Source organism: Ciona intestinalis, chromosome 12, assembly GCF_000224145.3.
Source record: "Ciona intestinalis chromosome 12, KH, whole genome shotgun sequence".
Classification (NCBI taxonomy): Eukaryota; Metazoa; Chordata; class Ascidiacea; order Phlebobranchia; family Cionidae; genus Ciona; species Ciona intestinalis.
In genome coordinates this window covers 4,659,529-4,680,771 of record NC_020177.2, presented here as the reverse complement: position 1 = coordinate 4,680,771, position 21,243 = coordinate 4,659,529, and the positions used below count along the sequence as shown (strand labels likewise).

The following is a 21,243-nucleotide window of genomic DNA, read 5'->3' as shown; positions in this document are numbered from 1 at the left end:
CCAGCGTATTCATACGACGAATACAAATCATTTGAACCCATGGGTATGACGGTTAATATTGAGAACTTCAACTTACTATATTATATAGTAACCTGGGGGAAGAAGGGACACCTTCAGCACATAATATCGAAATATTCTAATCGTGTTTTAAATAATTAACGATATAGTCTATGGGAGTTAGGAGGATACGGTTTTATAATTCTTTGAATGTTCTTTGTTTACTACTAAATGGGACGAGAAAAAAAATGAAATGGTGTCCCATATTCCCCCATCCTATACTATGATTGCCAACCATTGGTAAAACTGAGGCCGTTTCTCCTGAATTAATCACGTGTGAAACAATTGTAACATCTGTGCGGGCGGAATCGTAAGCAAACGGTGACAACGATGGATGTACATGACTGAACACGCAACAGTAGCAGCTCCTACACCTGCCGCTGTAATTGGGAGCATTGAGTTTATTTTAAAGGTAGTTGCGTCTGCGTGCAGTTAAGTGAAGGACAGAGGCGAACTGTATAATTATAGAATGGAGTCTAATATGGGTTGTGGTGAATCAGATCCGCCTTGACCGCCTAAATATAGGTTTAAGATTATATTATATGCTTGTACTTAATATTTTAGCCCGCACTTTTAGCAGATAGTTTAATTAAAATCACCCCGATTAAAGTTAATACAGCAGCAGAATATCTCTTGCCAGGTCTTCAGGACATTGTGTTAAGTGATTTGTGGATAGTAGACACCCATTACTCGTAGAAATTGCGGCTTATGGTAGTGATTAATCCTTTCCGCAATTATTTAACCTCGTTTGTTTCAAGACAAATCAAAATTATCAACCATAGACTTTACACAGGATTCGGTTCCCCGCCAAGCATGGCCGTGACCTTTATAGACATCATTGACTTCTTATGTGACTAACCTACCATGTATTTTTAATTACTCAGCTTTATATCCTGGACTGAGTAAGTGTGGCTAAGGGGTGGCGGAAGCGAAGTAAACGGGGTCAAATTCCCACGAATTCTTTCCAGTTTATAGTCAATAGACTTCCGCGCAATTCATTTCTTAACGATGAAAAATCGTCGCCCGGCCAATTAGTTTCCACCCTAAAAAGATTTGTTTCTATTTGCCACCAACACTAATGATATAGTGGGGTGGGGGAATATGGGACACCTTTCATTCTATATTCTCGTTCCATTTGGTAGTAAACAAGTACATTTAAAGAATTATAAAACCGTATTCTTACGACTTCCATAGACCGTTCTTTTTTGTTTAAAACACGACCAGGATATTTAGATATTGTGTGTTGAAGGAGTCCCATCTTACCCGAGTCTGTTATATATCATATTATTGAGTTAGATTCTATTTTATTACCCTGATATCATAGATGTATCACTATTATACGCACATGGCGGTTAATTAAATACTCCAGAGTGAAACAAAGCAGACATGTGGTGAAAATCCACGACGATACGCGGGCTCTGAAATCATTAGTTCCTGCTACTCGACGTGTTTATAAGAAAATGTAATTTTATCTGCAGGCCCCAGAAGAATACGTTGATATCATGCGTTACATTCTCCTTAGGTGGCAACTCCCATAGCGAACAAGCCCATTTTTTATTGAACACTCGTTGTAAATTGACGATGAAGGTGGCCACGATTTTTTGATTAGTTCATACTTCGTTTTCGTAACTATAGTATAGACACTCGTCACCGTTTCTTTTCCTGCTTTTCGTTGGCCTAACCCGCAAACGCTGTTAATTTACGACAACCACAGTCTAAAATATCGTATGATATCAGATTGCGCCCGACTAAAATCCGGTGTTTATTTTATAACAGTTTCGATCTTTTTGATGTTATTTGTGTCAAATAACATCAGCCACTCGTTTTATCGTTGGCGTAAAAATTTAGACTGTTCGCGTTTCAATGAATTTGAAATACGTCAACGTAAAGTGTTGCCGAAACAGTTCATACGTCAGGTCTTGAGGATGTTTCAAGTCGCTTGCCGCAAAGATTCAAAGACTGTGGTTAGGTGCAGTCTAGAAACAAAAGGGTCGTGACCTTTAGCTCTGACGCTGTCTAGCTGTTTCGAAATCCTGGTCGGGAGTTCTTGCGTAGTAATTATAAACCAGTGCCCGTTATAGAAGGAATTCTAGGGACCACACAGAATATGGTGGCGGTCGATCCATCATTTGATCAATCTCTGTCTTGTGCGTCTAGTGCACGATGTGAATGACCCTTAGGCGTGAGACTACGGACGTTTCGACAAGTTCACGACAGCAAATATGGCGAAAGGGAGGTGACTTCAGTTATGAATCCTGGGTCAAACTTGGAGTGACTGCTGACTGCACCAGGAATCGTGGAAACCAGTGCCAGGATCTGGGAGGTATCTTTCAGCATATAGAGTGTCGTGCGCATGGCTTATCGAGGTTGGAAATTCTCAACAGTAGAGGCAGGAATGCCATTGAACCAGACACCTAAACGTTTCCGTATTAACCCGCCCGTCGTGTGAAGATTAGCAAACCGCATTTCGTATGGGAGTGTGGCATGGATAGTTCAAGGAGAAATGGAATTTCTCTATTCAGTAATTTGTTTAGGTTAATTTTTCCTTTTTGTTTTACCTAACGGTTTGGATTTTCCAAATCGATACGAATCTAATTTTACCCTTTAAGTCAATAAATGCGTCTCCTTTTGTAGGAAGAGACGGTGGTATGCTATCTCTTATCTACGTACGTGGGATCTTTGCATTTTCGGGCAAAAAATCTTTAAGGTCATTGGCTATAAAAGACACTTTCTCACAATTCGACGTCTGGTATTTTCTACGGTGATACTTAAATAATCATTACCACCGTTGCAACTTTTACCCATCTCGTCTGCAAAGAACCTTCTTCTTTCTTTTCTCTCTTTTACATTTTTTGTATTCTACGATTGTCTCTTCTCGACCGCGAATTCTGAGACAGTATCTGGTCGACAAGTATTTAAACGCGTGCAGCTTCGACTACAATGTACCAGTCTACTTAGTTACAGAATAAGCAGGTTGAAGCTAATCAGAGCCACTGTTAGACAATTGCAGACGTCAAGTTGGAATCAATTGCACTTCAGCCCAATTATCGTTTCTGTTCAATTACGGAGTGGTTATTGTCCATTAGGGCAATTACATAGGATGATGCTGTAATTGAATTAAGTGTAGCTCGCTGCGGATGACAGTTATACGTTCAGAATAAGGAGTGTAGATACATACAGAGATCACATTGTATGACCTGCCGGAAAACCTTCAGCGCACGTATTTTTGCTCAGGGCGTTAAAATTAGTTTACAATGTTGCGCATTGTAAGGGGCCTCAAAGCACCGTTGTATAAGTTATAGCATGAACATTGCTGTTGTTCAATGCTAATCACTGTCTTATTGTTCCAGGCCCACACTTAGGTATTGTAATTTATTAAGCAGCGGCAGTACAAAAAGATTTATAAACAAAATGAACATTACAAGATTTATGCTTGCTGGATGTATCGCCATATTTTCTCGTAAGTATATTCGACAGCAGATTATATAAAACTGCGCATTACAGTAACTTTAAAAGAGTGCATCTTTGTCCCTTGGCTTCTGCTTTGATCGCGTCGCAAGATGCAAATAGCACAAGGCGATTATTAATTAGGTTTAATTGGCATACCGGTGGTCGCATCTAGAATCCGCAAGAATAACATTTCCGCTACGTCACAGTCCAATTTCGATCGAGCCACGATAATTAAGAATGTATGTTGACGTATAAAATCTCTTAACATTAGTATAATAGGTTAGGGTAAGATGGCCCATGTTTTCAATCCGTATTACCATCTCATAAAGAATATTTACAAGTTTACATAGTCATAATAACCGTATCCTCAAGACTTCAAATAGCGTGGGTAATTGTCAAAAATACGACTGGGAAATATGGGATATTATGTGCTAACGGCACCCAACTTACCCCCAGTTTAATACATTTACTTTCCATAGTAATCAGTGCTGTACCAGCGGTCAAGAGTGATGGGGGAGCTCCATGTGACGAGAACGGTCTCTGCAAATACGGTGGGAAATGCGGTCCAACCAACACGTGCGTCTGCAAATTCTCGTGCTCCGTTGAAAAGTGGGATATAGACATTCACTGTGGAATTAATAAGGTAACGTTACAGCTTAATAGTTTCAAAGTGCCGTTTCGTCATTATACAAGCGAGGTCATGCATAATTTAAACGAACAATTTAAACGTGAAAAGTAACACCGGTAACACGAGTCCTAACATGATAATATACGTGTAATATTCAGTGTATCGACAGATACCTTAAACGGTTTGTTCATTTTCAGCCTGGAATCAGACGGAAGTACTATTTGAATTTGTGCCAACTCCAGGCCCACGCGTGCGAGTTACAAATGGATATTCCAATCAAGAAGATGGGATACAAAAAGCCAACAAAAAAGCGATGCAAAGGTAGAGAGCTATTCCAGGAAACGCTGTGTAATTTCTCAAAATTATCGTGTGGGTGTGTGCGTGACTGTTAGGCCTGAACTTTCTTATCTACATCCTACAGAGATTAAGTTAGCCCGCAGCCCACTTTCAAGTAGGCCAATCAATACCTATCATACACAAGTGTTATGCAAACCAGTAATTAATGAGATATGGGCTCTCATTTAACGAATCTTCTTTACGCAGCGAAAAGCGAGGAATCGTACAAACTGTGCTCAAGAGCTGAGGATTTCATGGGACGCTGTGGTGGCGGTATATCATCAACCACATATACAAGTGCTGGGATCTGTCTGGAGGAAAAACTGAGTGGAGAGAAACGATGCGAGTAAGTGCTTAGATGAATGAATCGTATTTATCCTCTCGTGGCGTGGCAGCGACAGTCGTTATAACGCGGGTGTCCTGCTGTCTCGTAGTGGTTAGGGTAATATGGGACATGTTTCCATTCACTTTATCGTCCTATTTGCTCGTAAACAAAGATTATTTACATAAATATATAACCGTTACCCGGCAATTCTAAAACAGGGTTTTACTCGGTTAAACACGATCAGGAAATATGGGATAATATGTTTAATCAGTTAACGGTATCCCGTCCTACCCCATATACATCGGGCCAGTTACCACAAATAGACCTTTGTGGGTGACTGAGTTATGCCGAACGTTAATACAACGTTTTAATGTTGTATAAGAGCTTGTAATCGAGTATTAACGAATGCTTTTTCTCATTTGTCCTAAATTACCAGTTAGTGATGATTCATCTTACATCTTGTCAGATTCGCCCTTTGATTTATATACGTTATCATACATATATATCAACATCGGTGTATCTGTAGGTGCCCTAATGATAAAACTGGACCCGATTGTCGAGTGAAGAGCCTTGCGCTGCGATCTGTATCATGGGATGCATCCGAAGAGATCATTAGTGATTTAGACGTCAAGGAAGATACTCAATCTGGCTTGCCACAAATACTGGTGTTTGGTTTAGTGTCTGCTGCTCTCTTCGTCGTCTTTTCGCTTCTATTGATCAAACGGTAAGTCTTTAACTAACATTTCGACTCTGTTTTGGTTCTCTTCTCGTTGTTCTTTAATGAATATTAGTTTCGTTTTGGAAAGGATATAAAACAATCATGTTTTGTTACTGTTTAACATCTGTAACATGGTCAACTTATTTTTTAACGCAGGTTTGTGATAAATCGTGGAAATAGAAACGAAATCCTCCCGCCAGCTTCACCAACCACTAAAGAAACATGTGTGGAACTACCAGACAACTCAACTTCAACACAGCGCAATTTAAACCTATGAACATTGTTGTCTCCGTTCGCCCGGATAAAGACAGCCAGCAGCATCGGTATTCAGACGTCACCAGCCAGGTGTTCAGATCCAACCCTCGACGAGAGAGACTGGTCGCGCTCTCTAGCCCCACCACTGGTGTAAAGTCACATACGCTGGTAAAATCGGCGAGTCAAGAAATAGCAACATTTCAAACTCCCCACTTGGTTCGGGCAGCCACTACATAACACAATATATAGTACTGTGGGGGAAGATGGGACAATTTTAGTATATAATATCTAAATATCCTGATCGTGTTTAAAACAAATAACAACGGTCTATGGAAGTCGTGACGATACGATTTTATATTTCTTTAAATGTTCTTTGTTTACAACAAAAAATAGACGAAAAAATAGAACAAAAAGTTGTCCCATATTCCCCCACCCTACTGTAACTTTCACTGCTTTTAAGTTAAAATTTCCTTATTTCAGTTCAAGCTATTTTTTCTTTACCTAACTGTGCCATTTATTTATTACACCTTATTTATTTTACTTTCTTCTTCTACGATTACATTCGCAGCTTTGTGGCGGTGGAAACCCGTTACTACTGCGAACGTACTGTATATAGTGACTTTATATATATATACGTATATTATCCCCACACTGCTGGCATGTGGCTTATATAGTACAGAGCATCCATAACCGCTTCAACAGTGTTACCTGTTTGTTTATTCATGCTCGTTATTGAACAAAAAGTTTCGAAGCATTCGCGCAGTATTAATTTATTAATTATTCTATTGCCTGCGCTTTTCAGCAACCGAACCATTTTATAATAAAACATTTGTTTTAAATTTTCGCCCATGTTAGACTACTTTTCAACTGAAAATGGATTTTAATGAAGCTTTGAAATGCAGTTGTTGTCAAAAAGCAGGGTAATTTCCAATTGAATTTACATAGAAAGCAGTTTTTGAGAACTGATGTAACTTTATACTGCGTAAGTCGCATAGGTTTGCTTGAATAAAAAGGTTTTATTGCTTCGAATCATTGAGTAGATTACTTCCTCTCGCGTCATTTCTCTCACTTGGCTGCTAAATTCTTCTTGGTTTGGAATCTCCAGCAGAGAAATTGTTCCATTGAACGACTTACGTTGCATGGGGTACTAGCGGAAGTACAACGCACATCCGGTAAGGGATGGCCGCGGATATCTTTCAAATGGAAGGGATTTTACTCGCATTTTGTTTCAGAGTCGATAAAGTGTTTTGACTTGATGGGTAACGACATAAAGACATCTCGTAGAAATATTAAAGAGATTTGAAAAGCAGTTGTGTCAGGTATAAGATGAGACAGAAAGCTAAAGGGTATTTTAAGTTGGAAAGAAAATACGGGGTTTCTAAGGTGTATTGCTTGTAATGTTATGATAAAAATGCGAGAAGTTAGATGAAATCTTCCCCGCCATGAAACACGTATAGTTCAATGGGTAACCACTCGTTTTGTGTTTAGGCTGTTAAGAATTTTCGCAGAGGTCTGTTTTGCTCGATACAAAGATGAAAAGTAGGATAGGGAAAGTGTTATTACTGCTGAGCATTGCAGTGCAAATGAGTTTACAACAAAAACGTAAGTACAAAAAGTAACCTTTTTATCCACACGTGCTTGCGGGCAATAACGCCAGTCGTTATATAACACGGATGCTTAGTTTGAAACAGCCAGTGCAGCCAAATATGTAACTTTGAAAGTGTTATGGCATCTAGATCGATTGGACAACGATGGTATCAGTAATAATGATCTAATTCTAAGCACTCTGGTGAACCTACATAGTAAAACTGAACGAACAACTCATGTTTAACAATATCCAATGTACAACTGAATATAGGTTCGATATACAAAAAAGTTACCGATCCGCTACACACCGGAGATGAGGTAGTACTTGAAGGGACGTTCGTTAACAAGAAAACAATGGTTCGATTTTTTAGCACTGACGATTCATGCTCTGGTGGTAGGACAAGGGGGAGCGGTCGATCCCCACAATGTCACCCTCTGGTCCTTACATTTAAACCAAGACGACACGAGGTATATATTTGGTGGAAAGTGTTTTCATGCCAGGGATGTAGCTTCGAGGCTCGATGCTGTTACCTTTTTGAGTGTATGTGTCGTTGGGCAAAATGAACTAAGCGGGTATTGCGTCAACTCGATGGTCATCACAAAGTTACATATGTGCCAATAACTTGTAAGCAGGCACGAGGTGTATAAAACAAAAATAGAACACCTGTTTTATAACGAGCGTTAATGAACACGTTACATTCACGTATTTATGCGTGTAAAACATGACCAACAAACTTACAATCACAGATGACAGCGGCATTTAAAGGCGCGGTAAACGAACCCAGAGACATTGAAATGGGAACAGTTTCGTCAAACCTTATAACACATGGAAATGCTTATCGACTGATCGTTTTAGGTAAGTTCGTTCGGCTATGGGCTAACATACGAATGACGACTGACCGCTTAAAGTATTGTACCGTAAAACACAATTCGGCGGTTCACCACACATAAGAACACAGGTGTTAAATGTTTTGAACGTTTACAGTAAACGAGCGAAGTTACACCATTCGTTTAAACGACGAAATACTTTTCGATCAACTGGTCGACATGATTGGACATGAACAAATTACTGAAATAAGAAGTTATAATGGACAATTCGCAAGCTCTTATATCGTGTACAACGATGTTTCTAGGGGCAATCCAAGTAAGTATAGAATTAACCACAATAAAAAAAATTATAGTGAGGTGGGGTAAAATGGTACATTTTTCATTCAGTTTTCTCGTCACTTTTGGGTGAACAAAAATAATATAACAGTATCTCCGCGACTCTAAAAGAGCGTTGGTAATTGTTATAAACATATGAAAGGATTGTAATATAACTTTTTTTTATTTTTCAGCTGTAAGAGAGCCATCGGGTAAGTTTATGTTGTAAAATTATTGAAAAGTAAACAAAAAATATCGTTTTTTTAACAGGATATGCTTGCGGCACTCGATCAGAGAATCTTCCAAGTGTTTTCCAAGTGCGGATAGTTGGCGGGTCGAATTCGAGACCGGGAGAATATCCGTGGCAGGTTGAGTGGGAAGGTAAATAACTTGTATATGGTTTATGTTAACGATATGTTTCTGCAGGTCGCGCTCCGGCAAAAGATTACGTACCCATGGGCACCCTATAAGCATTTATGTGGAGGTAGTTTGGTAGCGTCGTGTTGGGTGGTCACTGCTGCACACTGCGTTACATCAGTGTACGTGGGGGAATATGTCGTGTATAAAGTATTAAAAATCCTAACTTTGTTTTTGAATAGGAAAAGCAATAGGAACTCGTATTCGATCAGAGTAGGAGATTACTATAACGGCGAGGCGGGTCACAGAATGGAAGATAAGGAGCAGCAGCAGGTCAGTGGTCGCATATGAAAGTAGCTTATATATCCTCACATGTAAGAATCTGCAGTCTTTATAACACGACTGTCGTTGCAACGCGAGGATAAATAAGTTACATTCATCAAAGATATGCTGGTTTAATAAACCAATCCTTACGAGTTACCAACTATGTAACTTTGTGGGTAACGTGTGTGCAGTATTCGGTATTACAAATCGTTTGGTACTTCTCGCAGGACTTAAATATTGCGGCCGTGTACGAGCACCCAGATTACGGCGTGTACCCAAGCCCTACCAATGATATAGCGCTCATAAAACTGGCAGGAACTGGTGGAAATTGTTCAACGTTCGGGTGCGGTATAATATATATATTCTCAAGTTAAAGTTAAACATACTTGGTAACTCGTAAATGGGCCCGAGGTGTATGAAACAGAACACCCGTATTATAACGACTGTCGTTGCCCCGAAAGGTGAGAATAAATAAGTTGCATTCACAATGTTTATTTCAGTGACTTTGTGCGACCGATATGTCTCCCAACACCTGATCTAATGGTTGAACCCAGATGTCACATCAGTGGGTGGGGAGCTCAGAACTGGACTGACAGTGAGTATGACTCAAACACTGTAGACATTCTGTCTGCCGTTTTTTACTGGTGTTAACTACAATCATTCAATCGGTGGCATATTGCCAAATAGTGATAAACTTGCTATACTGCTGTATACTGTTGGGTGGGTTATATATTATAGAACGAATCTGCTATTGAGAAACATCTGCACCGTTTGAGAAACATCTGCACAACTGCAAAGATTTTTAATTTCAATAATTGACACACCGCGTTTAATAGAACTTCAAAATAATGTAACTCTTTTCTACTCGCATGATATTCATATAGAAGTCTATTCGATTAAGCAACAAACACTATCAATAGTGTGACAAATATACCATTAAAAATAAATAAGTCTGTGATATAAATTAAGCTTATAACTGCTCACCAAATACTGTTCTATCTTCTGCAAAACATTAGAATATTGAATGGCTTCTTTTTTTGTTCATGGACGCATTGAAACATGCAGATTGGTATACAGTAACATGGTTACCTAACTTTATTTCTGTGTTACAGAATAATCAAAACACAGTAATATTTTTGTTAATAGACTATACAGCATGCCATACAAAAGAAAAAACAAAACATATAATAGCTACAAACACACACAAGGGAGAAGATGCTTATAATATTAAGCTACAAAAATTAAAGGGTGTATAAAACAGAAAGTGTATTTAACATAATAATAACATCTTTAACCATATTTGAAGTTTTGATGCTGGTTGCATTTAAAAGACTTAACAAAGTTATAAAACTGAATAGGAAACATTACAAAATTAATACGAAAAACAATATACTATAGCAGCAGATTCAATAACAAGAGTAATTTGACACTGTTAATAAAATATAGAATTTCAACCAGATATGGCATCAGCCGCAAGTATAATAACTTTATAATAACAATTAATTTAATCAAAAATTGGAGACTTGGTTATCAATTGTGGTAAGATGATATCTACTTTTTGGAACATGCAAAACATTAGAATAAACATACACGTCGATAGACTAAAAGTCATCATAATATTTATACACATTTTCAGCTAGGTTTTTTCTGCTTCCAAAAAAACAAAATACAAAGATTTATCGCCACCTAAAGGATAGAAAAATGATGACTTCTCAGGTTAGTTGCATCGAATACACATAGACTAGGTATCCCCTGTCATAAGAGCAATAAACTCCTCCAGATTAATCTCACCATCCCCGTCAGCATCAAATTCATCAATCATCGAACGAAGTTCTTCCTCCGGCATGGTTTCTCCGAGCTCTCTCGCGACTCTTCGCAAATTACGGAGTGAGATTTTACCAGTGTCATCATCATCAAACAGCTTGAATGCTTTGCCTAATTCTTCTTGAGGATCTCTCTCTAACATCCACTCTGTGATGACTTCGTTGTAATCGTCGAAACCTATCGTGCCTGACCCCTCACGATCGTAATCTCTCAGCACTTTTAAAACATCAGCTTTTTTCACCTCGAACCCAAGAGCCCTCATCACAACTTTCAACTCATGATAATCAATTCTTTGGTCCTTGTCTGTATCGAAGAGTTCAAAAGCTTCTTTAATTTCTTGCTTTTGTTCATTGGTGAGTTCTCTGCGCTTTCTTCGCTTAGATTTCTCCAAACCAAGCTCATTTCTCAGAGACAAACTCATGGTTTTTCGTTAAATCTACACACAGTAATAAAGATTAAATTAAAATACTAAAAGAATAGTACAAGCACGTTTTAAATAAGAAATTACAACTATATATAATGATTTGTTAAATAAAATATAAAACTCAGTCAAAATTAGAAGAGATACACTATGCTATATAGTGGTAATAAAGAGTTAATTTTAACTTTAAGAAAAGAGTAACATACACTGGCTAATAACGGATTACACATAAATGCAACAATGCTCAAAACCAAGAACGATGTGCTCAACTTTAAAACGTTCATACGCATAAATTAAAACGTTCATACGCATAAATTAAAACGTCCTAAGAATAAAACTGAACGTAGCGGATAAAAATCTGAACTGCAAAACTATTTAATCGCTGAATCTCATGGATACTAAACAGAACTAGTTGAAAATCCCTAATCTAACGTGTTTTGTTAAATCGTATTTTGAATACAATTGCCGCTGCACCAATCTTTTTTTACGTTAAGTGGTGAATACAAATGGGCCCACTTCTGGTCCCGTTTAACTAAACCTGATTATTTTAAAAAATCAAACATTTACTCAAAGTAAGCAATAAGCGAGTAACACTTAAGAATAAAACAAATTAATAAGTACTAAACGAAAATTGTTGTGTTTTTAGATCCTTCGATGTACCCCCAAACAATGCAAAAGGCAGAAGTTACAATACACAATTTTTCATACTGCCAGGCAGCGTATGGACGAAACAGCAACGGTGATGTAAAAGTAGCGAATAGAACGACTTGTGCTTCGGTGAGCAAATGGCTAAAGCAATAGTATAGAGCTTGTTTTAACCAAATTTTCAAACAGAACCCAGGAGTCGACAGTTGCCAGGGCGACAGCGGTGGACCTTTAGCTTGCAGAGAGCAGACCATCAACCAAAATGAGAAGTTTTACCTGTGGGGTGTTACTAGCTGGGGAGAAGGGTGTGCTACTGAAGGAAAACCTGGTGTTTACACCGAAGTTATTAACTATCTGGATTGGATTAATCAAGTGATGGGGTCATAAGTCGCTTTTATCTCGCCCAAACAGCAATTAACACAACCGTTCAAAATATAGCAGTGCGAAGAAAAGTGGGACCTATCGCATCTAAATCCTATGTTTCCTGATTGTGTTTTCAACTAATAAAAACGCCATTTTAGAGTCGTACAGCTGTTTAAATTATTCAGTATATATTCCTTCTTCACTACCAAATGCAACGGAAATAGGGATTGAAAACATGTCCCATTTTACTCCACTTTACTATAAACGTGATATTATCTGGATATACTTCCATGTTTTATACAATGTATAAAACATGATTTAACTGTAATTGCCATTACGTTTAGCTTGACCATATATATACACGCTGTTGTGATACAACTAATACACTTTGAGAAAAAAATAACTTGATCGTTCACATATGATACTGAATAGATTTCATCCAAAACTTTTCTGCAAAACTTCTAAACGACGTAAATCCCTTTCAAGTTTGTGATAGTCCAATGACTTTATATTTATATTTACTATATGATAGCTACTATATTTCTCTATTCACGGGTTGCTACTAACCTTTCGGGCTAATAATTAGATATAGTAGGGTGGGAGAAGATGGGACACCTTTAGCACATAATATCCAAATATTCTGACCGTGTTTTAAACAAGTAACACCAGTCTATGGGAATCGTATGGATACGGTTTATAATCCTTTAAATTTTCTTTGTTTACTACCAAATGAAACGAGAAATAGAATGAAAAGGTGTCCCATCTCCCCCCCCCACCCTACTTTATATTGTTAAGCCTTGGTGCATGGGGTTTATATAGCGCTCCTGAATACGGCATACGAGTTCCGTTTGATGCTCTATGCGGCTACCATTACCTGCATATCTGTCCTTGGCCAAGACAAGTAGCGGCAAACCCTGATAACGTCTCGCAGTATGGCAGACGAAACGTCAGAACTTTACAAAAACAAACGCCAGAAGATCGCTCTCGCATTTATAATACATATACCTGTCTGACGACTGCATTACGTAAACTACCAAATAAATATTAAGAGCCTACACAAGTGCAAATGTGCCAACATCACCTGACAGGCAACACCTTAAACAATTTTTTGACACGACTGTTGAATGTCGGTGCTGTTTGAACTGTAATCAACTTAAGCAACGGAAATAATGACGTTTGGCGATTGAGACCGCGGGGATTTAATCACGTAAGCGAAGAAGGACAACTTTGGGACAAGTCGTTAGACTATATTTAACATCAGCGCATATACTACAAATGTATGCCACAAGGCAGGTGTATAAATCAACGTAAAAGCCCAAAGCCACTTTACACTTATACCGCAGTATATATTGAAGTGACTTCAGTATACCATGCTTATACAATCCGTATTTAAATTTTCATTCAATATCGTGATTAGAGTCTAAAGCATTAATTCTAAAATAAACAATTTCCTTGCGTTCCTGCGTGTGCGACAAACACACACGTGCTGCCTAACACAACATAACAGTAAGATGCTAGAAACTGGGTCTGAATTCAGGTCAAGCCTCGCAACCAAAGCAGTATATAGTATGCAGTAACCAGTTGAACGATTAAACCAAATATATTGTGCTCTTGTGTATGTAAATTATAATATAAACTTCAGAGTTGATTTAATACACGGCCCGATTTAATATTAAAGTTTAAAACGGGCTTGGAGAGGCAGTTATTAGCCTTCTACCGGGGTTGCTTAAAACATTTGTATATATTTTTTATTTATAGACAAGTATACCGAAAGTAATAGCAAATGTTATAAGGTATTTTAATTGTAGCCTATATACCCTATTAGAAATCAGTCGATTTTATTCTTTTTTGAAATCATCTTTAACGCCCAGACAGTTAAATTAAAACCAATAAAGTTTACATATATAGGCCATGATCTATAAATGGTACTTAAGGAGGCTATAAGCTTATTAAAAATATAAGGCGAGCAACATTATTGGCTATATTCTCCTTATACCTTAATACAGACCCATCTTTGGTATTTGCACCATAATTCTAAGAATATGTTTGCGCTATACCATCCCAATGGGTATAGGTTAAACATTAACGAGCCAAAATCATAGACTTAACAGCGACGTATGGCGCACACGGAACAAAACAACAGTACAAGAAATAGGAAAGGATTCTGCTGCTGGACGTTTTAAACAGGGAACTAACAAACTGCATTATGAACGATAATGAAGAACCAAGTCGACGTGAACTTGAAGTTAAACGTAAGTTGTTTTGTTTTGTATATCTTATCTAAAGCTTAATTAAATACTGATATACAACTTTTGCATATAAGTACCCAGGTTACAGTATACTGTGGGAATATATTAGAAATAACAAGAATGTAAATGCAGTTTTAGACTTACGAGGAGCTCAGTCAGTATTTTAAATGATGTTGTAATTTTACATGGCTTTTTACAGAATATGAAAACATCGTTATATAACAGACTGTATGACGCTCGTTCTGACAATAGCATAAAAAATTCATTAGTATATTGTGGTGACAGCGCTGTCGGCTTCGTCCGACAGTAATGTACAAAGAAACAAGGTCCTTTGACTGTCGTTACGTTAGCAGTTTTGCAATTATAATTTACAATCCGCTGCTAAAATGCTGAGTAACGTTGCGTCATTAAGTTTAACGTCACAATGTTGATGACTAGGCAGAAACTTTTATGACTCCGCCTTATTGCGACAAGAGCTCGTTCAATTTATTGCCTACGAAAACACTTGAATACACTTAACCTAATATAAAGAAAAGGCTGAATGAAAGCTATAATATTATGCGAGTTTTATTTCGAAATTAAGGGGCCTTTGTTCATTGTTTGATTTTCGAATATATATGAAATTATCACCAGTTCAAGCATTGCAGTTGCAGAAATACTTTAACCGTTTAATAAACAGAAGTTACTGAATCACAACCGGTTCCTGCTGATGATGAAATAAACAACGATGATGAAACAACTCACTCAACTAGTAATGAACATATTACAACACATGAGCAGAATGTGGACACAGTGGATACTATTGGTGTCACTTTGGACTACGAACCCCCAACAAGCAACATCATTATCACAACGGACGAACAATCGTTCAATAACCCAGATGAACTGGAACAAACAGAACGACGATCGCGTACTCACCAACCTAGAAACGAAGTTGGCATCGTCAGCTTCTATTCGAGGCATTGGTTCGGTCAATGCGTGTCTGGTGTCTTCACAGGCATTATATTCTTATCTATTGGAATCGTTTTCATAGTCTACTTCCAAAGTCTACCGATCTATATCGGAATACTCTTCATACTTGTCAGCATCCCGCCCTGCTGTATGGCTGCCAACAGGTAATGTACATTTTTATACCAGGTTTCACTTTGCTGGTACATATAGTACTAAGGGGTAAGATGGATACCGTTAGCACATATACCATCCAACATTTTCGATCGTGTTTAACAATTAACAACGGTTTTTAAAGACGTGAGAGTACGGTTATATAATTATGTAAATATTTACTATCGAATTTGACGAAACAGAACAAAAACTTGAACCACCATCTTACCCCAACCCACTATAATTTCGTATTAGCTTTCATTTAACTATCAATATTGCAGATACAAGTATGCAATGGAACGCCAAAGGAGATACGAAAGACGACAACGGAGCCGCTTAGCTCGGGAACAAATACGGGCAGCTTTCGCGCAGTCAGAAGCGAACAGACCAAGCCAGTTACCGATGGCTGACTTTCCACCTTCTTACAGTAACTTGGCATTTGACGGTAAGCATGTACAGCTGCTGATCCTAGTATACCCTGTACAGTATACTGTTGCTTTTAAAGTGGTAAGCCCAGGTCAAATATGGCCCTTTCGCCGCAAATGCTTGCAACTTCAATACATTTAGCTTCGTAATAACGTAAAACAGAATGACACTGACGCTACACTAACGGCCTATACGTATATCATAGCTTATCATCGTTTCTCTCAGGATATTAATGTTGTTGTTGTTATTTATAGATATATACTTATAACGATACAATAATATATTTTACAACACCACGATAGCGTTACAATAACCAGCACAACATCACTTACCCAAACACTTATAGTACACCACCCGCCACAGATCCGCTAACAGTTCTAATACAATTGCCATATACATCTAGTTAGTATGGTAGCCCAAACACATACCCAGTACCCAACGAAATCCAATTCAAGTTCCCAACTACCACTAAATCCAATTAGTAGCAATAAACGTGCAGTAAAAAGCGCTCCCGCCGTGAGACGCGCTCTACCACTAATAATGAACAAGGAACGCCAAACACGCAAGATAAACAATGCTTCAGGAATTGTATAATAGATTGAGAGTTATAGGCTTTTTCACACGTTATTTGCAAGTATTACTTTTTAGTTAACGAACAAGAGGACACGTGGACCAATTGCTCGTCAGAGGTTTTTGACTCAGCTTTGCCATCGTATGCAGATTTTATTCAAATGAAAAAGCAATCGGAGGAAGGTAAGTATAGAGATACAAATAAATTATTATATGAATTCGATCTAGTGCGGCCGCAAAGTGCGCTGCAATTATAAACAGCCACCCATAAAACGAAACATTTAATTTAACTTCTCAGCACCTTTTTTTTTAAAGAAATTGCCACAGTGGGCGAACAAAATCAAACTTGTTCACTTACTTCGGAAGAAAGCGGTGAAAATAGCTCGAACAGGGAATAGCAACTTTGTGTTTAACTCTTTGCCAGTTCTATATTTCGCTCGTTGCTTTTACTTGTACATAATAATTTCTTCTATTTTCACGTGCGGTACTTTACTTAATACCGATACGAGTTCATGCACTTAAATTAATCTACTACACGCCTGAATGTTTCAATATTGCATTATCTTACAATTTTTATCGTCGTTTGGTGCCTAACTTTTATTGTTGCCGTCAATAAATTTAAAATCGCGAATTTTTATTCTTAAAATAGTATAGTAGGGTGGGGTAAAATGGGACATGTTTTCATTCTCCCTTCTCGTTCCGTGGGGTAGTAAACAAAGAATATTTACAGTATAAAATAACCGTGGCCACGCGATATTAAAATATCCATGGTATTTGTTTCAAACACGTTTAGAAATATAGGTTTTTAGTGCTAACGGTATATGCTTGCTGTCTGACGAGTAAACAAGTTACGCGAAAGCAATGTATTACAAAATATAAAACGACTTGAGATTAATATTGAAAAATATTCAGGTATTTAGAAAACAGCCCACGTTTGCGGAAGATGGCGAAATACAAAAGCTTTTTCGTTATGATTAATACGCCATTACACTTCGTATACTTTTGTAATTGTCTCGGTGTACGGACCTGGAAAAGAATGAATATATGATTAAAACAATGTAACTTTTTTATCCTCGCGCGGCAGAGCAACGGCAATCGTTACAGCACGGGTGTTCTGTTTTATACACCTTGTACTTGCCGAGTTGGAGCAATTGCAATGAAGTGTCTTGCTCAAGGACACATTCGCCCACAATGGTAGCAGTGACAAGCGTCAAACCTCTAACCTCGGGCTTGTAGCAGACGCGCTATACCACTTTCCACAGCCCTAGTATTTTCTGTTACTTCTGTACATTAGACACAACTTACTTCATAACATTTTGCGACATTATTGAATCTGTGGGCCTCGATTTCATGCCCTGTGAGGGATGGAAAAGCTTGCCGTCTTTGTTCGTAGTTGCCGCTTTCTTTTGCTTTATTACGTAAGGATCATTTGAATGGGATGGGTAGGGATCAAATGTACCAGCTTTGGAGCCGCCAATCTGGAAGAGAAACGGAATTGTTGTTATATACAGTAGAGTGAGGGAAGATGGGACACCAACCCATTTTATTTTCTCATCCCATTTGGTAGTAAAAAATGTTAAAGAAATATAAAAACCTTGTTCTCACAACTCCCATAAAACGTTGTTAATTGTTTAAAACACAATCAGGATACAACACTGACAAAGACTATAAGATGTTAAAAGTTAAATATGCAGTGTTATTTACCATATTTGGAATATATAGTGGGGTTGGGAAAGATGGGACACCTTTAGCACAACGGTCTACGGAAGTCGTGAGGATACAGTTTTATAATCCTTTGAGTGTTCTTTTTTTACTACCAAATGGGACGAGAAAACAAAATAAAAAGGTGTCCCATTTTCCTCCACCCTACTATATATCATTTCACTAAGAATCGGACACACAAAGCTTGATAAAAATACCTTTTTGGGAGGTGAGCTTGGTTTGAAAGGTTTAACAGCCGGTAGTTTTCCGGATCCTTTCTTGGCCGGGCCAGGGCCACGGTCGGATCGGTACGGATTGTAATCAAAGTAAGTTTGTGGGTGAAGGTTTAGTTTAAATGGTCCGCCCTTTAATGTTCCTTTGTGGGCTTGTTGCTCTTTCTGTTGGAAGCATTTAGTTTAGTGTTTATGTGTTTAAGTCCAATGAAAGTGTAGCTTTTGTTCTATTGAGGTAGAAAAGCAAGGCAGTGAGCAAAATTATTTTGGAACAAGGTGCTTAGTGTATTTCTTTTAGTGAAAAATACTTTTACTAAACACACTTTCCCTGGCATATGACCACTCACATGGATGACAATTTTTTATTCTGAGCTCTACCCTAAAAGAAATATGAATGACACTGGAATTCTGTAGTGACACTGGAATTCTGTAGTGACACTGGAATTCTCTTTTAAATATTATATAACAATAATAATGAATTTTTGTCTCTTCGATTACGGTAGCCAATTTACGAACATTTGCAACTCACCCATCTTGCCTCCTTAGCTCTATCGTAAGCTTCCACAGCATGTTCATGGTACTTGCCAAGAATAACATTTACATAGCTGGAATAATGTGGATTCAATGAATATGCAACAATACATTGTCAATATTATCACGTAAGAATGTGCTTTTTTTGAAAGAAAAGGTTAAAACGTATAAGATGCCTTATTGAAAATCAATAGCACAATATTGGAAAATGTGACCAATTTTTATATATTATTCTGCTATTGTAGCTACCAGGCATAACATGATATTTAAGTAAAAAGCTCTTATGGTAAAAAAAAACATCATTTATTGTACCACTGTTTCGTTTGCCAAAGCCTGAGATATCATCACACCCTGGCCATATATATATTTACAGTTTAGTTTATTAGTTATTCCCTTAAAATCTGAGATATCATTACATGTCACAGTCTTATCATAGATATTTTTGTTACTCCCTTAAAAGCTCACCCATATCCAGTTCCCTTCTTGGCAGGGTTAGTGGTGAAGTTACGACCAGGAGCTGTGTATGGTTTGCGTGGTCGACTGACTGGACTAAACGCTCCAATGGTTCCTGAGAAAGTTCCGTAGTGGTTTCCAAGCCCACACCTAAAACAAAGGTAAAGATGTCAACAACGGTGTACTACTCTGGGGTAACACTGTTAAAATGCAGTTACACTCATAGACATTAAATGTAGGAAATGCATTGACTAATGTGGTAAGTGCAACATAATTTGGCTGTGCTTTTTGTAATGTATAGACAACAGATTAAAAAAGTTTGGTGACATGCACTTTTGCACTGGTATAGGCTGTTGTATTTATATTACAACTGACAAAAAAATTTGTATTTTATACACTTGAACAAAAAACTTACGGTAATTTTTCGCCGTTGTTTGGTAAAAAAGCTTTTCCAATATTTTTCTTGCCTTCTTTCAACCTGTGCTGTCGTCTCAGTTTAATAGGATCCGTGTACGCCTCTTTCTCCATTATTCTTTTGAATTGATTGTCAAAATAACCAGCCTGTATTAACAGGACAACAGTTAGTATATAGACCATGACAATGTTTAGTATGTAACTTGGTATGTAACACAGATATTTTGCAGGGTTGTAAGGTTTTTTTTCCCATTAAATAAGAATATGGCAATCACAGGAGTTATTAAACAATGCAAGTTTTTCTACTTAAGAGTTCCAACATACACACATCATACATTATCCAATAGTTTATTGTTTGCAATTCACCTGTAAAGCTGACCTAGTTTTACTACCACCTGGCAGCATGTGTTTGCCTTTATAAGCAGCTTCATTGAAGGGCACTGTAAACAATTTATTACAGATTATTCTAAACATTTTTAAGGTTACTTAAAAAGGACGGAAAAAATGAATATATTGTTCCATTATAATTATAGACTTTGACGGGCTGATGCGTCAGAATGCAGTTCCTTGTTATAAGTTATAACTAAACCATATTTATAGTTGATTTTTTCTGTACTTTTGGATTGCAGTTATAATTATTAACTATATGGTTTACTTATAATTGCAAAGCATTAAGAGCTGCATATGACCTGTACTACTAACAACAACTTTATATTACAGTGTATGCAGTTTAGGTTAAATAAACTGGGCGATAATTATGAAGTTTTGGAATTATGGTAACCTAAAACTTTCACTTACCATACTATAGACTAGAGCCATTCAGGTCTAAAAATCCACACATTACTTACAACTACTTGCGTGAACTTTCGGATATTTATCTCCGATTGTTGTGTAACCCACTTCGCTGAAGATGCCAATCCTTTCCATGTCGGTCTTCCCACCACTTCCACCTCCGGCCATTTTTCTTGATTTTTACACAAAACAAATACTCTCTAAGACGTTTTCATGTATTAACTGATTGTATATGTACGAGTATAACCTAACTTCAGGTTTTCTAAGGTGAATGAAATGTAATATTAAAATACTAATGCAGCAATCAGTTTAATATTTTAAGATACATTTAGTTTCTAGC

The 21,243-nt window shown here is 37.6% G+C and overlaps 6 protein-coding genes across 27 annotated transcripts in view; 3 read left to right on the top strand and 3 right to left on the bottom strand.

Annotated features, from left to right (window-relative positions):
• LOC100183945 (collagen alpha-1(I) chain) overlaps positions 1 to 4,106 on the bottom strand; it is a 36,113-nt gene extending 32,007 nt beyond the window's left edge. For all 18 annotated transcript variants that reach the window (XM_018814482.2, XM_018814481.2, XM_026837053.1 and 15 more), the window contains exon 1: positions 3,958 to 4,106. The gene's annotated coding sequence lies outside the window, so the exon portion shown is untranslated. The remainder of the gene's footprint in view (positions 1 to 3,957) is intronic.
• Positions 1,907 to 7,137, top strand: LOC100183151. The gene is made up of 6 exons (XM_002124831.5): positions 1,907 to 3,517; positions 3,987 to 4,150; positions 4,333 to 4,456; positions 4,679 to 4,817; positions 5,323 to 5,520; positions 5,671 to 7,137. The coding sequence occupies exons 1-6, from the start codon at positions 3,469 to 3,471 to the stop codon at positions 5,789 to 5,791; spliced, it is 795 nt and encodes a 264-aa protein (XP_002124867.2). The 5' UTR covers positions 1,907 to 3,468; the 3' UTR covers positions 5,792 to 7,137.
• A 97-nt stretch (positions 7,138 to 7,234) lies between these two features.
• Positions 7,235 to 12,833, top strand: LOC100180790 (serine protease 29-like). Of its 4 annotated transcripts, none has more exons than XM_018814517.2 (12): positions 7,235 to 7,371; positions 7,628 to 7,824; positions 8,104 to 8,212; positions 8,342 to 8,491; positions 8,694 to 8,711; positions 8,770 to 8,867; positions 8,926 to 9,038; positions 9,099 to 9,189; positions 9,408 to 9,523; positions 9,681 to 9,775; positions 12,072 to 12,202; positions 12,260 to 12,833. In XM_018814517.2, the coding sequence occupies exons 1-12, from the start codon at positions 7,302 to 7,304 to the stop codon at positions 12,455 to 12,457; spliced, it is 1,386 nt and encodes a 461-aa protein (XP_018670062.1). In that variant the 5' UTR covers positions 7,235 to 7,301; the 3' UTR covers positions 12,458 to 12,833. The 4 variants fall into 4 exon arrangements, with proteins under 4 accessions (XP_018670062.1, XP_002130563.1, XP_018670063.1 ...); XM_002130527.5 differs by having other exon boundaries at positions 8,342 to 8,500; XM_018814518.2 differs by lacking the exon at positions 8,694 to 8,711 and having other exon boundaries at positions 8,342 to 8,500.
• Positions 10,193 to 16,615, bottom strand: LOC100179246 (centrin-3-like). The gene is made up of 2 exons (XM_018814519.2): positions 16,542 to 16,615; positions 10,193 to 11,440 (listed from the first exon to the last, which is right to left on the bottom strand). Exon 2 carries the CDS (start codon positions 11,423 to 11,425, stop codon positions 10,922 to 10,924), a length of 504 nt encoding a protein of 167 aa, XP_018670064.1. The 5' UTR covers positions 11,426 to 11,440; positions 16,542 to 16,615; the 3' UTR covers positions 10,193 to 10,921.
• On the top strand, positions 14,028 to 17,410 carry LOC100176916. 2 transcript variants are annotated; one of them, XM_026837072.1, is made up of 5 exons: positions 14,028 to 14,685; positions 15,365 to 15,797; positions 16,065 to 16,228; positions 16,858 to 16,962; positions 17,095 to 17,410. In XM_026837072.1, the coding sequence occupies exons 1-5, from the start codon at positions 14,640 to 14,642 to the stop codon at positions 17,175 to 17,177; spliced, it is 831 nt and encodes a 276-aa protein (XP_026692873.1). In that variant the 5' UTR covers positions 14,028 to 14,639; the 3' UTR covers positions 17,178 to 17,410. The 2 variants fall into 2 exon arrangements, with proteins under 2 accessions (XP_026692873.1, XP_002130681.1); XM_002130645.4 differs by having other exon boundaries at positions 14,034 to 14,685; positions 15,362 to 15,797.
• Positions 17,411 to 17,627: 217 nt separating this feature from the next.
• LOC100181571 (UPF0602 protein C4orf47 homolog) lies at positions 17,628 to 21,183 on the bottom strand. Its single transcript, XM_002130733.4, has 8 exons — positions 20,960 to 21,183; positions 20,478 to 20,551; positions 20,113 to 20,258; positions 19,710 to 19,847; positions 19,243 to 19,318; positions 18,699 to 18,878; positions 18,085 to 18,257; positions 17,628 to 17,805 (listed from the first exon to the last, which is right to left on the bottom strand). The coding sequence occupies exons 1-8, from the start codon at positions 21,069 to 21,071 to the stop codon at positions 17,754 to 17,756; spliced, it is 951 nt and encodes a 316-aa protein (XP_002130769.1). The 5' UTR covers positions 21,072 to 21,183; the 3' UTR covers positions 17,628 to 17,753.
• Between the last annotated feature and the right edge of the window lie 60 nt (positions 21,184 to 21,243).

Coding starts and splice junctions, on each gene's coding strand:
- LOC100183151 (XM_002124831.5), top strand. CDS start 3,469: ATGAACATTACAAGATTTATGCTTGCTGGATGTATCGCCATATTTTCT. Junction 3,518..3,986: donor ATGTATCGCCATATTTTCTC/GTAAGTATATTC, acceptor TACTTTCCATAG/TAATCAGTGCTGTACCAGCG. Junction 4,457..4,678: donor AACAAAAAAGCGATGCAAAG/GTAGAGAGCTAT, acceptor TTCTTTACGCAG/CGAAAAGCGAGGAATCGTAC.
- LOC100180790 (XM_018814516.2), top strand. CDS start 7,302: ATGAAAAGTAGGATAGGGAAAGTGTTATTACTGCTGAGCATTGCAGTG. Junction 7,372..7,627: donor AATGAGTTTACAACAAAAAC/GTAAGTACAAAA, acceptor AACTGAATATAG/GTTCGATATACAAAAAAGTT. Junction 9,524..9,680: donor GGAAATTGTTCAACGTTCGG/GTGCGGTATAAT, acceptor TGTTTATTTCAG/TGACTTTGTGCGACCGATAT.
- LOC100179246 (XM_018814519.2), bottom strand. CDS start 11,425: ATGAGTTTGTCTCTGAGAAATGAGCTTGGTTTGGAGAAATCTAAGCGA.
- LOC100176916 (XM_002130645.4), top strand. CDS start 14,640: ATGAACGATAATGAAGAACCAAGTCGACGTGAACTTGAAGTTAAAC. Junction 14,686..15,361: donor ACGTGAACTTGAAGTTAAAC/GTAAGTTGTTTT, acceptor TTTAATAAACAG/AAGTTACTGAATCACAACCG. Junction 15,798..16,064: donor TGCTGTATGGCTGCCAACAG/GTAATGTACATT, acceptor TCAATATTGCAG/ATACAAGTATGCAATGGAAC.
- LOC100181571 (XM_002130733.4), bottom strand. CDS start 21,071: ATGGCCGGAGGTGGAAGTGGTGGGAAGACCGACATGGAAAGGATTGGC. Junction 18,879..19,242: donor GAGCTAAGGAGGCAAGATGG/GTGAGTTGCAAA, acceptor TGCTTCCAACAG/AAAGAGCAACAAGCCCACAA. Junction 17,806..18,084: donor ATGTCGCAAAATGTTATGAA/GTAAGTTGTGTC, acceptor ATTCTTTTCCAG/GTCCGTACACCGAGACAATT.